At 40.0% G+C, this 16,433-nt stretch overlaps 1 protein-coding gene across 1 annotated transcript in view; it reads right to left on the bottom strand.

Annotated features, from left to right (window-relative positions):
- LOC139380626 (ubiquitin-conjugating enzyme E2 E2-like) overlaps positions 1 to 16,433 on the bottom strand; it is a 31,389-nt gene that overhangs the window by 11,180 nt on the left and 3,776 nt on the right. The window contains exon 3 of the mRNA XM_071123513.1: positions 15,846 to 15,896. Within this exon, the coding sequence (XP_070979614.1) occupies positions 15,846 to 15,896 (51 nt within the window). The remainder of the gene's footprint in view (positions 1 to 15,845; positions 15,897 to 16,433) is intronic.

Here is a 16,433-nt window from a genome sequence, read left to right as displayed (position 1 = left end):
GTTGCCCTTTGCTTAAACATGAATAGAATGGGCTGGTAATTTGACTGGTAAATTCATGGGTACACTCGCAATAATTTCCATAGTAATGTAGAATGTTCATTCAAATGACGATGCTCATGCATTGGAATGTAATTTTTGTTCTCTCAGTTGAGTTAAATCAATAAATCACAGCACATATTGATGGGTTCTAGGGATTCAAACTGGCCCTCATTAAACCAGTCAACAACCGGTTACATTTTTTTCACAAACAATAAAATGACTGACCAACAGAAAATATTATCAGAGATCTGTATACAATGACGAGATGCTTATGTTTCCGCCCTAACAATGGTAGTCGACCCAAGGCGGGAAGGCAGGCGATTAGCTTAGGCCCAAAATAAGCCCATAGAAACGAATTGGGCTTATTTTGGACAGATCTTGGCGAGAGTAAAACCTCTCACTTCGCCTCTTCCTCTCTGATACCATGTAAGCATACAAGGACCGGACATTTTTCATTAAGTGCATGGAAACATGCAGCAATAGCAAGCCTAAGGCTATATATAGCCTATTATTGAACATGCAACTCATGTAATGAAGCAGCTAACAAAACATCCTTTTCAAACATTTGCCCAACTGCAATTAGCGGAAAACAGTTCTAAACTGTGCACTTAAAGCGAGCAGTTCCATATGTGACAGAGATGAAAATATCAGGGAGAAACTTAGAAAGAGGGGGAATCTAATAGCAACTACTATGATGGGTTGCTAAAATGACTAGGATTGTGCTTTTGGCTTCTGCACAACGATAGAAAGTTTATATGAAAACCAATAGAACAAGAGATAAATGCTGGTTAATGGCATGAGGAAGTCTATAAAATAATTGCCTCCACGACTTGATTTTCGCATGGCTACTTTGAAACAAGGTAAGACGTGCCTCATTATTTGAAGTAATGTAAAACGTTCAGGTTTCAAACAATTATACCACCTCAAGCTCACATGGCAAAGTAGTGGGTGACCTTTGATAGTCAACGGTAGGCAGGCTATAGCATATGCGTCCGAATGGCGATTGGGAGGGCGCGAGTTGAGATTGACAAATAAAAATAGCTACTTTTCAATTAATCGTGGCCACCAAAGTTATCACGTGATTGCATTTAGAATTGTTATTTGTGCCGCAATGACTGAGCTTACAAAAGCAGGTTTCACTCCAGTAGCCTACAGGCTTTTGAGGAGATAATCTTGCGCTGTCTGATAGGTGGTTGGCTATTCCACTCCTCAAACTAGGCTCTGTATGCTGTGCGCGTGTGATAAACTGCATGACGATTTACGAAAATACACACGCACCAATTAAAATTCCACAAAATTATGCAAATTCACCTATAGACCAATAAGCATGACGGGTCAAACGTATTTTCCGGCAGCTAGCCAACTAACAGTTAACATCCCTAAAGTGTTCAATTCCTGCTTTTACCCTATGGGTACACTTGCAATGGCCGCCAGTCTTCCCATGCGATCATTGATTTGAATGGGGATGCCTGTTCTATTCATTCTATTTCTATGGCAGCACATGCAGTAAGGAGTTGGGAAAGGAGAAAATGTGGAAAGGGAAAATGTGCCTCCCCAAACAAATATATACATTTATTTTTGTTTTATTACAGAGACCGCGTCATTTGGCTGGCCAATTACCAGCATCCAAAATTCCATGACTGTCACAGCCCTATCGGTATCCTGTTTTACCTCATTAAAAAGTTTGTCCAACTGATTAAATATTTTAGGCCTAAGCCACATTTCTGTGCCAACATGGCAGAAGTTATTATTCATTTACATACATTCTCAGGTTATTACTCATCTAATAATGACACTTAATTTACAAGTTGTCACCACCAGAAATCTCTGTCGATTATGATGAACACATTGTACATTTGTGTCTGTACAATAGAAATAACTGAGATGGTAAAATAGAGCCTAATTCCTCTTGGAACGAACGGTCTATTGTTTGTAATTCGTTGAAACCCATTCAACTTTGAGATGATATTCCTGCCAAAATGGTATTGGAATCGAAGAGCAACTGTTTACTTTGGAGTTATTTGTTCCTTTGTCAAGATTTCACTGTTTGCTTACTGTGGATTACCATCCTGTCCGTCTCAATGTCCTGAACAGCTTCGGTGAACCAATTGTGTAATGGCTAGACTTCACCATAGAGTGGCCACGTGATGTGTCACACTTGGTGTCCCCTAGAAAACATTAATAACATTTGGGACAAATGTTTGTGGGAAGCGCTGCACAAACGAGGACATTGAGAATCCAATGATACGCATGAATCAAGACAGGCGGAGTTAGCTTTCAAACAAGTGCCTTGGTGAAGGGCAATAAGGATACATTAACGTGAGATGATGTCTGAGGTCTGGAACAGAGCATGCTACCTTTAGTCACAAAACAAAATGACCCCACTTCATTAGAACATGCCTAGTTCAACAGATGCTATACTATTGTCAATAGCAGATGAGGTGAAACATTTGAAATCATGTACTGCATGTACAAGTGTAGGATCTCAGTTTGACCTATATTGTCACAGCAAAATAATCCTGCTGCAAAAGGATTTGAACTTTTAGTACATAATGTTGCTTGATGAGTGGTTAGGCTATTAGCTGGCCAAAAGTAGGCTACATGAAAAGTGCAATACTGTTAATATAACCATGTGTTCGTTTATGTAAATCAATTCTCAGCAACAAAAGACTGATCAAATTAAGATCCTGTATTTGTACTAGGGTTTAATATGTTCCCTGTATTTTACAAAATGTTCCATCCCAAGATTAAATCACTTTTCTCCCGAGTAACCCGGAATTTCCCGCCAAAATCAGAAGTGTCATTATAAAGCATATAAATATGTCTGGATTTGATTAAAGCTTAAAGCATGAAAATTCAAACCTGATGCTACCTGAGCCAGATGATGAGCTCTATATTAAACACATTTTAGGAGCCCTAACCCCAAAAAGCACCAATGATTGTGCCGTTATCCAATAGGTGTACATATGATAGGCTATAGCACGACAGAAAAACATAAAAGCCCATAGATGTTTTCTCTCTTGGGTAAATAAATGAAACAAGCTCCAGTAATCTTGGACTGTATTACTGTACTGTATTATTGTACTGTATTATATGGACTGGAACTATGCACCTCATTCGAACCATGAAGCTGGGAGAAAACACGTAATGCTGGTGGAAGACATGCACGCAGAAACCCCAAAATAAAATAAAACAAATCCCACCCCAGACATTGGTTATGATAGTGAAACTGATCAGCGATGTGTTTATGTTGTAATGCCATGGATGTTTATCACTAAACCACCAATACACCAGGCCACACCCACATTGTAAAAACCAAACCCAGACATTATGATAGGGAATTTGATCATTGATGTTTATGTTGTAATCCTACGGATGTTGGGCCATCAGGACATGCCAGTTTTACACTAAAAGGATTTTGATTTTGAAATATAATAGGGTCCATTTACAATTTGTATAATTAGCCGTGCTTGACTGGGATGAAAGAATGCAGGCGCTGTCTTTTCCCAAGTTGGTCCATTAGACGTTTTTCATCTAAAATCACAAAATGACATTATGCTATTGAGACCTCTGATTGTTCTCCGTTAAGGGTTTATACACTTTTAACCAAATTTCCATTACTGTAGCCTACATGAAAAAGTAAGCATTATTGACTGGAAGGCTGCCGTGTCTGATCCCATGTAGACCTACCATACATATCCTGCCGTTGTGCCCATGATCAAGGCGCTTAACCCCCCACAAAGTAGAACTCCACTGTCAGTCAAGTTGTCAACACGTGGTCAACCTTTCTTCTGGAGAGCTCCTGGGTGTGCAGGCTTGGCTTTTGATTCAGCCCTGAACCACCCAAGTCTACTTATCAAGATCATGTTGAGCAGTCAATGTGGCGGTTAGGCCAGGGCTTGAACAAAAGCCTGCACACCCAGTAGCTATCCTGGAGGATGGTTGCCACTATTTCAACATTACAAACCAATACCTTTGTCATCTAACTAGACATGTTTATATTCGGCTAAAATATGAATGTTTCAGGGGAGATAGATGCACATTATTTGTCGCAATTATATGGCCACTGTTAAATAGAGGGCAATTCCAGCAGATTTATTTTAGGCTATCCACAGTGCCCGTGGAAAGGCAACAATGACAATAAAGCTTAGTTAGTTAACTAACTAGCGAGATAGCCAATTTAAAACATAACTGCTACAAGTTATGTAGTATGTCTGTTGTCTGTCATTTTATACCTGCTGCTGAAATCTCTATCCTTGGGAAACGGCCCACTCGCACTGGCATACACACAGACACGCACTGAAGGGTCATTCCAATGATGGTTGATATGTCGATTTTTAAGTGAGTGATTGATAATATTTAAACGCGTGCCTTGAGGAATTACATTAACAAAACATTCTGAAACAAATTTTCATGACCTTACAAACCCTCATTTGATCATTTGGAGCAGCGCATGTGCATTTATGTCGGCGCATTTTCAATCGGCGCAATCTCGAATCAGCCCACTGTCACCCAGAGATTCACAGACAAGCAGCAAATAAACTTGAACAAAGCAGAATCAGAAAGGAATGCCCATTCTCCATTGCTATTCAATGCAGATCCCGCCGCCATTCCACTTTGATTAGCCTCGATGTGTGAATCTGGGCCAGCGATAGGATACTTTGTTTTAAAGAGGAGCTGGTATGCAATTCCCCCAAAAATGACAGGTGCGTGTACATTGCTCCGTACAGCTCCAGCCCAAGTCAAGCACTGATCATTTGTAGGCTGATGCATTAGCCTACCTTTCATAATATTTCCCCTAATGTTAATATTACCTTCTCTTTCACGCTCAATTGTTCCTTTATTCCTTCGTCGCTCTCAACAGTTAAATGAAATACGCTTGGTTCTCCCCTCATCATCATCATTGTAATGACATGCTTGAACAATGACTAAGATGCAGACGGCGTTCGCTTCTCTTCACAAACATAGAATGGTTATGAAGAAATAACCGCTAAAGCCTATCGCCATCAAGAGTGCTCGTTCTCGTTTCAAACTCCCCAGAAGTTATTTTGGCTGCTGTATTTAACTTTCAGCAAATAAGAGCAAGCCTGCATCCCTCTTTCGAATTATCTATTAGAACTGCACAAAACAAATGTCCATCAAGCTATTCTAGTCTAGCTTTTCCTGGGGCTCCACAAGAGCTAAGGAGAAGCCATTGGAGAGCTAATACTCCATTGAATGTATTACCTAAAAGAGGCAGGCTAGGACATCATATACAGCGCCTTGCAAAAGTATTCATCCCCCTTGGCGTTTTTCCTATTTTGTTGCCTTACAACCTGTAATTTAAATGGATTTTATGTGTATTTCATGGACATACACAAAATAGTCCAAATTGGTGAAGTTCAAAAAAATAAAAACAGAAAAGAGGTGCCTGCATATGTATTCACCCCATTTGAAATGAAGCCCCTAAATAAGACCTGGTGCAACCAATTAACTTCAGAAGTCACATAATTAGTTAAATAAAGTCCACCTGTGTGCAATCTAAGTATGTATATATATATATATATATATATATATATATATATATATATATATATATATATATATATATATATATATATACACACATACATACATACATACATACATACATACATACTTGTCACTCACCTTTCAGAACAGATTAGGCCCCAGAGTCTGCAACACCACTAAGCAGGGGGCACCACAAAGCCCAAGGAGCTCTCCAAACAGGTCAGGGTGGGGTTATAAAAAATATGAAACTTTGAACATTCCACTGAGCACCATTAAATCCATTATTTAAAAAATGGAAAGAATATGTCACCACAACAAACCTGCCAAGAGAGGGCCACCCACCAAAACTCACAGACCAGGCAAGGAGGGCATTAATCAGAGAGGCAACAAAGAGACCAAAGATAACCTTAAAGGATCTGCAAAGCTTGACAGCGGCGATTGGAGTATCTGTCCATAGGACCACTTTAAGGCATACACTCTACAGAGCTGGGCTTTATGGAAGAGTGGCCAGATAAAAAGCCATTGCTTAAAGAAAAAAATAAGCAAACACATTTGGTGTGTGTCAAAAGGTATGTGGGAGACTCTCCAAACATATGGAAAAAGGTGCTCTGGTCAGATGAGACTAAAATTGAGCTTTTGGCCATCAAGGAAAACACTATGTCTGGCACAAACCCAGCACCTCCCATCAACCCTGAGAACACATCCCCACAGTGAAGCATGGTGGTGATATCATGTTGTAGGGATGTTTTTCATCAGTAGGGACTGGGAAACTGGTCAGAATTGAAGGAATGGATGGCCCTAAATACAGGGAAATTCTTGAGGGAAACTGGTTTCAGTCTTCCAGAGATTTGAGACTGGGATGGAGGTTCACCTTCCAGCAGGACAATTACCCTAAGCATACTGCTAAAGCAACACTTGAGTGGTTTAAGGGGAAACATTTAAATGTCTTGGAATGGCCTAGTCAAAGCCCAGACCTCAATCCAATTGAGAGAATCTGTGGTGTGACTTAAAGATTGCTGTACACCAGCGGAACCCATCCAACTTGAAGAGGCTGGAGCAGTTTTGATTTGATGAATGGGCAAAAAATCCCAGTGGCTAGATGTGCCGAGTTTATAGAGACATACCCCAATGGACTTGTAAGGCAACAACATAGGAAAAATGCCAAGGAGGTGAATACTTTCCCAAGCCACTGAATATAAAGTGATCTCAAAGTATTGTAAGAGTGACATTTTTGTTTTGCTTTGCCTCATTACTCCAGCACTCTCTATTTGAAATTAACAATGACTATGAGGTTAAAATGCAGACTGTCAGCTTTAATTTGAGGGTATTTTCATTCATATTGGGTGAACCATTTAGAAACTACAGTACTTTTTGTACACCAGGTAAAAAAAAAATAATATGTCATGACATTTTTCGGTGACAAAACCAAATACGCTAGACAAGGTGAGATCTTTTGTGTCTGTAAAATGAATTGTGCGGCAAATGTCGGTGGATGTCGGCTTTTCTGCTCAAAAATTGATATAAACCTTCATATCGACGTAAACTTGGAGTAATGCGATGACGTGTGTTACTCCCACTACGACTTGTCGGGAAAGCATGCAATTTATTAGGCTACTGATGGCTGATGAAATAAATTATGATGAACTTCACATGGTGGTGAAAGTGCAAGGTGATGAGCTTGATGATCCTTTCCAATAAACGTCTAGGGTCTTATTCTGGTGACATGATGATCACTGCTTGGCTGCGGTTTGTTAAATAAAAATGATCTTGCCCCTTTGTCTATAATAATCTCACCATGTAGTCTATATAGTGCGTTCGGAAACTATTCAGACCCCTTCACTTTTTTCACATTCTTATGTTAGCGCCTTATACTAAAACTGATAAAATATCCCCCCCCCATTCTGCACACAATACCCCATAATGACGAAGCAAAAACAGGTTTTTAGAAATGTTTGTAAATGTATTACAAATGAAAAACAGAAATAGCTTATTTACATTAGTATTCAGACCCTTTGCTATGAGACTTGAAATTGAGCTCAGGTGCATCCTGTTTCCATTGATCATCCTTGAGAGGTTTCTACAACATGATTGGAGTCCACCTGTGGTAAATTCAATTGATTGGGCATGATTTGGAAAGACGCACACCTGTCTATATAAGGTCCCACAGTTGGCAGTGCATGTCAGAGCAAAAATCGAAGGAATTGGTCGAAGGAATTGTCCGTAGAGGCCCGAGACAGGATTGTGTCGAGGCACAGATCTGGGGAAGGGTACCAAAAAATGTCTGCAGCATTGAAGGTCCCCAAGAACACAGTGGCCTCCACCATTCTTAAATGGAAGATGTTTGGAACCACCAAGACTCTTCCTAGAGCTGGCCTCCCTGCCAAACTGAGGAGTCGGGGGAGAAGGGCCTAGGCCAGAGAGGTGACCAAGGACCCGATTGTCACTCTGACAGAGCTCCATAGTTCCTCTGTGGAGATAGAACCTTCCAGAAGGAAAACCATCTCTGCAGCACTCCACCAATCAAGCCTATATGGTAGAGTGGCCAGACGGATGCCACTCCTCCGTAAAAGGCAGATAACAGCCCGCTTAGAGTTTGCCAAAAAGGCACCTAAAAGACCCTCTCAGACCATGAGAAACAAGATTCACTGGATTGAAGAAACCAAGATTGAACTCTTGGCCTGAATGCCAAGCGTCACATCTGGAGGAAACCTGGCACCATCCCTACAGTAAAGCTTGCTGGTGGCAGCAGCATAATGCTGCGGGGATGTTTTTCAGTGCCAGGGACTGGGAGACAAGTCAAGCGAGGGAAAGATGAACGGAGCTAAGTACAGAGCGATCCTTGATGAAAACCTGCACATTTACAGAAGTATTCTGCCCCTTTACTCAGTACGTTGTTGAAGCACATTTGGCAGTGATTATTTATATTATATACACACACACACTTGCAAAACAAAAAAAAGTTTTGCTACGTCATTATGGGTTATTGTGTGTAGATTGATGAGGGGGGCTAGAGCGCACCTCTAGAGAAAACCATCAAAGTTAAATGCAATTATTATTATTTTTTGGTACATGGGAATTTCACTGTAAATTTTTTTTTTTTATGTGCACTACGTCACTATGCACAGCCTTTTATCTGAAATAAGTCAATTTGATGGAAATCTCTGGTGAGAAATTGCACATATTGCTTTTATGATTTTCTTTTGAATATTTGCATGAAAACTTGTCACCAATTGGAAAGAAACCCAGCTATTGTCCCAATACTTTTGGAGCTCACTGTAGATATCAATCGAGAACAGGATTATTTATGTTGGATTCCATTTGAATGGAATTGATGAAGAGAGAGAGTGCTTGCATGCACACTGATTTAAAGCAACGATAGGCTATTAATCTTTACAATAAAAAAATAAAAGTGACCCCCAAAAGCCTGATGGAGATTAGACATTCAGATATTAGTTCTAATATTTACTGTAGAACAGGTTATGTATGAGACGCATGGTCTGTCCCTACCCTGAGCATTGACGATTGATCATGCAGATAGCAGAACAGAGAAAGCCGTAGAGAATACAGATTTAGACATTGCATATAATTTAAAGGAGCTGCATCTGATGTCTGGCCGTGCAGCATTTAGGGTGATAAGTCCTATGCAGAAGTCAGGCATTCATACTTCTTGCGCTTCGTAGAGCAGCGCAGAGCTGTTGTGAAGGAAGTGAGTTTGTGTTATTACAGGACCTCCCGCCAACCAACCATGTCAATGCAGAGCTATACGGAGCCCTCCGCATTGTTACAACATTTGTCCGGGCGCACAGCGATGCAGTAAGGAGCTCAATGGCCTCTGACATGCCTCCGGAGGCTCCGCAATTGTGTCACACCATCCATATGGCGTCTCCGACCACATTTTCGGATCAAGCATAAATGAGCTTTTAGGCCGTAGCTATGGATACGGAGTCTTCGCCTATGCCCCGCTCCAGCAAACCCTCTTTCTCAAAGCTAAGGAGCCTGATCATGTTTTGCGCATGTGTTATTTTAAGCAAATATTCTTTTTCTAACGTAGCTGCTCACACTACCCCCTCCCTTGATGTTTCGCTCTTTACTCACCCTCTTCTTAGCCATGTTGATGTAGCCCGTCTCTACTTCATATTTCTGAACAGTTGAAATAAAAACCCTGCTGCAATTTGAACAAACATTCGAAAACATATATGATGAAGGCTAAAACCTTCTCTGTCTGTCGGAACGGATATTGCAGTTGCACAAGCAGGAAGCAGTCCCTACACTTTGGAAAAAAACAATCAGCGCTGTGTGTGACGATGGCTAATCTTTAACTGCTGCCATATTGTAGTTCCTGTCTGCCTCCTGGTGAGTTTAGCATTGTTTCCACTGCAGTCATTAAGCTGTGGCGCTGAGGCCACAGCAAAGAAATATGGAACATGAAAAAAATATTCTACCGAGGTGCACTTTGAACATGATAGAACAGTCCTCTGCAAACAAAAAATGTAATGAATAAAAAATTTCAGACAACCCCATAGTAGAATGGTTTCTATTTACCTCGTCGGCTTGTTGTTGTGTGTTCTATGCAAGATAAATATTCCTCTCGAGGCACATTCAAATTATGGGAACATGGGGAAACATGCATTTTGACAAGTAGTCAATGCACAACAATTCTTGCAATAGCTGGTAAAACAGCAGCTTTAATGGCATTTGTTAAATAGAGGGGCCTTTCATTCCTACTTGTATTTCGCAAAACTTCTAAATATGCGAACTGCACAATTTAAAAAAGTTCAGCACATGAATGCTAAATGTAACTCGGGTAATAATAATAATGTTTGGGGAGTGACTGTGTGATAATGGTGATAATGCTTTTTGCTAATAGCATACCTGATAATATGGACATTCCCTCACAACATTTCCCCCCCACTTCACATTTTTGCAGAGGAAACACTGCAGCTTAGTCAATATTCACTATGATGATGAAAAAATAACATGAAATTGCTAATTAGACTGCGTGTCGGTGTCTTGCTGCGTTCCACCTCTGGGCAGCCGAGCATGTATCTGGACCGGTGAAAATAGTCTGACAATGGGCGAGTTTGTTTATGCCGATATCATGGAGTGACTAACTAGCTGCATGCAACTCAGCAGATAACTGGCTAGCCTGACTGTTGGTGTCGCGCTAGCCTGACAGTTGTGTACAACATGAAGTTTGTAGGCTACACCAGTGACCAGACAAAGGCGATCAAGGAGCGGCAGCGGAGCACCCAGCACAGCAACTACGTAGGAAGCGGAGTGGCTACATTAAAAATGATCTTGCACATGGGCAGAAATATCTGTATTTTTAGCCTGGGCAAATTGGGATACAGAAACTCTGTATCCATAACCACTCTGTATAATTTAACAGTTCTATTTCACATCATGCTGTTCATTCATTATAATTTACCACTTTCTCGCAGTTATTTATCCCGGGAAATGGGAGTGGGTTTGAACGGGAAATCCTGATAACTTGGTTCCCGTTATTAAACCCTAATCTGTAAACATACAGTATTTTGCACCACTGGGAAACAACCATTATCAGAAGGTCATGAACAGGCTGCATGAGAACAAATGTCGTAAACCATCAACGATCTACACAAATTAGTTTTCAAATAAATGTTCTGTTCCAGAGTCTTTCTCACGAATCTTGGATATATGCGCTGAAATTCTTGAAAGTTCAGCCGCAAATGACAATGATCAAGTATATTTCACAGAGGCGACTGTGGCGCACATTCCCTCCCCCTCATGAATATTGATAACTTCACTGCTGAGGCCTTGTAGACATTAAGTCCCCTGGTAAAGCCTGTGAAAAATGGCTCCGAGTTTGTCACTCCCACAGAACCCCAGAGGGACCCAACGCAACAGTAATAAGCAGCAGTCACTCAGTCACAGTAGTGGAGATGATCCCATCGTTTAAAGGGGGATGGAGATCAGTGTGGGTATTATTGATCAACAATGTCATGTTATAAATCCTGCTGAGTGCAGACACTTCCTATTGGGCCTGTCTGCCTGACATCATCAAAAAGTGGTTTGGGCATCTTTAAGGGCATTACATCATGCCATTTGGATTCAGAGGCCAGCAGAAGCTATTTGTGCTGAAGACTGACAGTGTTAATCAACCAAATTAGTGTGCATCTGGCCTCAAGAGAGACATGTCCAGTGCTACAGTAGGCTATACATCAATGGCAACATTCAGTCAGAATAAATGCTATTCTGTTCCAGACCCATTGTTTCATCACATAAACATTGCTGTTTGCAATACTTGAAATATCTACAGCAATACTTGAAATATCTGACAGTTAGAGAAATCACAATGCCCAAAGCCTATTTGGTTAAAAACTGGTTTCACATCACCACCCTGGACGGTTCTGACCTAGAATATGTGGACAACTATAAATACCTAGGTGCCTGGCTAGACTGTAAACTCTCCTTCCAGACTCATATCAAACATCTCCAATCCAAAATCAAATCTAGAATCGGCTTTCTATTTCGCAACAAAGCCTCCTTCACTCACGCCGCCAAACTTACCCTAGTAAAACTGACTATCCTACAGATCTGACTTCGGTGATGTCATCTACAAAATAGCTTCCAATACTCTACTCAGCAAACTGGATGCATTCTATCACAGTGCTATCCGTTTTGTTACCGAATCACCTTATATCACCCACCACTGTGACCTGTATGCTCTAGTCAGCTGGCCCTCGCTACATATTCGTCGCCAGACCCACTGGCTCCAGGTCATCTATAAGTCTATGCTAGGTAAAGCTCCGTCTTATCTCAGTTCACTGGTCACGATAACAACACCCACCCGTAGCACACGTTCCAGCAGGTATATCTCACTGATCATCCCCAAAGCAAACACCTCATTTGGCCACCTTTTCTTCCAGTTCTCTGCTGTCAGTGACTGGAACGAATTGCAGCTGAAGCTGGAGACTTATATTTCCCTCACCAACTTTAAACATCAGCTATCTGAGCAGCTAACCGATCGCTGCAGCTGTACATAGTCCATCTGTAAATAGCCCACCCAATCTACCTCTCTCATCCCCATACTGTTTTTATTTACTTTTCTGCTCTTTTGCACACCAGTATCTCTACTTGCACATCACACATCATCATTTATCACTCCAGTGTTAATCTGCTAAATTGTAATTCTTCGCTACTATGGCCTATTTATTGCCTACCTCCTCATGCTTTTTGGACACACTGTATATAGACTTAATTTTTTTCTACTGTGTCATTGACTTGTTTGTGTTATTGGCTTGTTCATTGTTTATTCCATGTTATTCCATGTGTAACTCATTGTTGTTGTCTGTGTCACACTGCTTTGCTTTATCTTGGCCAGGTCGCAGTTGTAAATGAGAATTTGTTCTCAACTAGCCTACCTGGTTAAATAAAGGTGAAATAAAAAATTACATTTAAAAAATAAAAAAACTTGCTTGATGAATGACAAGGTGAGAGAGCTGTCACAATAATGACAGTAAACTGGAGCTGGGAATGACATCTTACTGCCCTCGTGTTCACATGCTGAAAAAACACAAAAAACAGGCTCCAAAACGCTTGGAACAAATGCAATTTCTAACAAATATTTAGTAACAGCACTGATAAAGACAATGTCATATCATGGATGCTTAGGACTGTTATAAAGCAGAGTACTAGAAAGTAATGAGACAGTAGCCAACGACACATCAACCATTACTTTCAACATTCTACGATCACCTCATGATTCAATTTGCAGGCCATCTCCAGAGATGTTCTTTTACAGGATGATAAGGCTGGGAGACTCTCCCCTGCTTAAACAAAGAGGATGTCTGACTGCAGGCCTCTCAGTGGGGTGAGAGACGAGAGGAAATAAATCTGCCGGCCCCGGCTCTGTGTGTAATGTGCCGAACGAGGTGATCTTTTCAATACAACACAGGAGCCAATAGACAGTGACACCACTTGCAGTGTGAAATAAAATGAATAACATTTGAGACTAACTTGGTCGGTAGTGAGCATAAGGCATAAATGATGACATTGACTTTGTCAAGCCTATTTTTCATGCAAAGCAAATGTTTTTTTTTTGCCCTTATCGACATTCACTTTAAAAAAAGGGTGTGTGGGGGTGATCTACTAAGCTTAAATATGGAATAATTTTAATATGGTCATACCATGGATCATTTAGCTATTTGATTTGTAATTTCAGGAACCTTTTAGGCACCAAAAATATCTCTAAAAATTATTTGATAATATATTGAATTTGGCCTTAACTACCATAAACCATAGAAATGCACTGTATAACACATTCATAAATGGCAAAAAAGACAGTAAAAAAAAAAATCTTACAGAATAAAGTTCAAGCGTCTGTCCTATATCTAGGAGATATAAGAAAGCTCAGGAAATATTTTAGTTTGACACATATTTAACCCCTTATTTTTGTTGTCACTAAACTACCTCCATTCATTTGTATGGGTTAGCGTCAGACAAGTCCCATGATAGAACCAAACCTCCGTAGAACAAAACCGCTTTCGTGAGAAGACTGATTTTCTGGATGCCTCATGGTCTGACAAACAATGCTATAGCTCGGCCACCCTGTACTGCAGATACGGAAGACCGACATAGGCAGATGCGGATTGAGACGCAGCCCATGTAAAAAAAAATTAAAAAAATATCTAGTTTACAGTGACCGATTTTTGTATTTTGTTACTTACGCACGGGTGCATCAATAGACTTAAGGATTATCGAAATTGTCTGTTATACATATTCTATAACCCTAATCAGACCATTATAACAGTGGAAGAACATTTTTAATTAGGATGTGTTATAAAAGCCATTTTATTTTAGTTGTTATTGGGGTTGGGACGATACCAGTATCGCGATACTCATTAGTCGCGATACTCATTAGTATCGTGGCAAGGAAACAAAACACAAATGGGATTTAACTTCTTTAGGAAAACAGCCCTGATGTTGAAAACAAACATGATGTTGTCATTTAGTCACATGTATTTACTTTCAAGCTATAGCACATAATATTTTACATACAGCAGGTTTTTAAAAAAGGACCAAAGAGTCTGGTCTGCTTCGTTTTTTCATTTTTGTGTACAGAAAAACATATTGCTATACTGGTATCGTCCCGGCCCTAGTTGTTATGGGATTAGCATGAATATGCAGCCCCGGGATACACAGAGAGGATAATCTTTAAAACACCTAATGGTTTTCCAGACAACTAGTTATTTTTATGGCTGTGTACATTTCTGTTAGTGATTATTTTACTTTAAAATTATGCCGCCTTTAATCACTCTGCCTGTGTAGCCTCAAGCAAAATAATTTCCAACGTGACAACCTCATTTTTCAGAGTCCATTTTAACAAATTATTTGAAGTCCTTGAGTAAAGAGCCAATACTCAATATCTCATTTACCCTTCAGTGACTACATTTTGAATTAGAATGAAAAGGTTACCTATATATATATTCACCATTTCAGCAAGGGTGTTACATGAAACTCAGTTAAAGTGATAAGTTCACAGTACCACACATACAACTGTCTGTTTAGCACTGGATGAGTCAGTCAGGGCCATCTCTCTTTGCCGTTTATCAGGTGCATATAAAATGAACACAACCAATCTAAAATGGCCAAAAAGCAGCAGTTGCCTTGTGCCTGGCCTCCATTTTCTCTGGTAATTTGCATTTGAATGCTGAGACTGAGGTAATTACTGTGCTGTTATAAACAGGGGAGGATAATCAATGACAACGTCACTTTGTGTTCTTTAAGTTAATAAGGCCTCTGCACAACATCCCCCAGGGATGCCTTTTGTCATTCAGCGGCTGATGCACGTGGTCGGTCTGCCACTCGCTAGCTGGCCACCATATCTCTCACTTTAAGGACAGGCAGCAGAACACAATAACCATTGTCTGTTTGTGACAATCAAAACTTTTTAAAATCACATGTTCTCTTTTAAACTTTAAACTGAAATTGTATGATCTAAAATGGTACGTTTCCTATACGGTTAGATAAGTAGGCCTACATCTTGTGTTAGGTAGAAGAGAACAAACTATAGAAATGTTGTGAAAAGTACTAGCGTAAATCACTCTTACGTGTATGATTAACATCTTTATCATAACAAGGATATACCACTGTAATACCTGACCGCCTATGTAAAACCAGAAAGACTGAAGTCCATCCTTCATTCTTAGAACCAACAATCCTTAACAGAAATACAGTATATCCTGAAATCCCAAGGCCACAACATGAGCAAGGTGAATAAACATAAATGCTGGTAGAGAGCAATCTTTCCTTACCTGCAGTTTGGAGGTGGGTCGAGTGTAATTTCTGCAAGTTCTTTCTGAATCCTGAAAAACAATGATACTCTGTTTTAATCTTTGCGGCAATGAATATCTCGAATCACATAACTGAAAAAGCTCCCAGAATGCATTTGACCCCATGTGATAATGAAATGCACAAATATCATGTTGTTAATAAATCCACAGAACATGATGATACAGGTAGACCAGACCACAAATTGCAGTCATGAGTTAACATATAAAAATCTCAATTTACCAAATGTCAAGGCAATCCATTGTAGGCTTATTATGTCTAGGGTTGGGCCGATATATGATTCAATCGAAAATAGTGATATTTGACATTGACGATATATTGTGACGTGCAAGATGATATCGTGATGTGCAAGACTTGAAAACTGTGCAGTTATATCAGTTTGGCTGTATCAATGTGTTTAAAATGTCTAAATAAATTAACTAAGCCCCCCCCAAAAAATGCTAAGGTTATTTAATGAGAATGCCACTATATTATAAATATGCACAAACATTATACAGTCTGGAATGATTTAGTAATTAACGGCACAAAACTATTATATCAGATATCACGAT

The sequence above is a fragment of the Oncorhynchus clarkii genome, chromosome 2, assembly GCF_045791955.1.
Source record: "Oncorhynchus clarkii lewisi isolate Uvic-CL-2024 chromosome 2, UVic_Ocla_1.0, whole genome shotgun sequence".
In the NCBI taxonomy this organism is placed as follows: domain Eukaryota; kingdom Metazoa; phylum Chordata; class Actinopteri; order Salmoniformes; family Salmonidae; genus Oncorhynchus; species Oncorhynchus clarkii.
The sequence above is the reverse complement of the archived record's forward strand: the minus strand, read 5'-3'. Positions and strand labels throughout refer to the sequence as shown.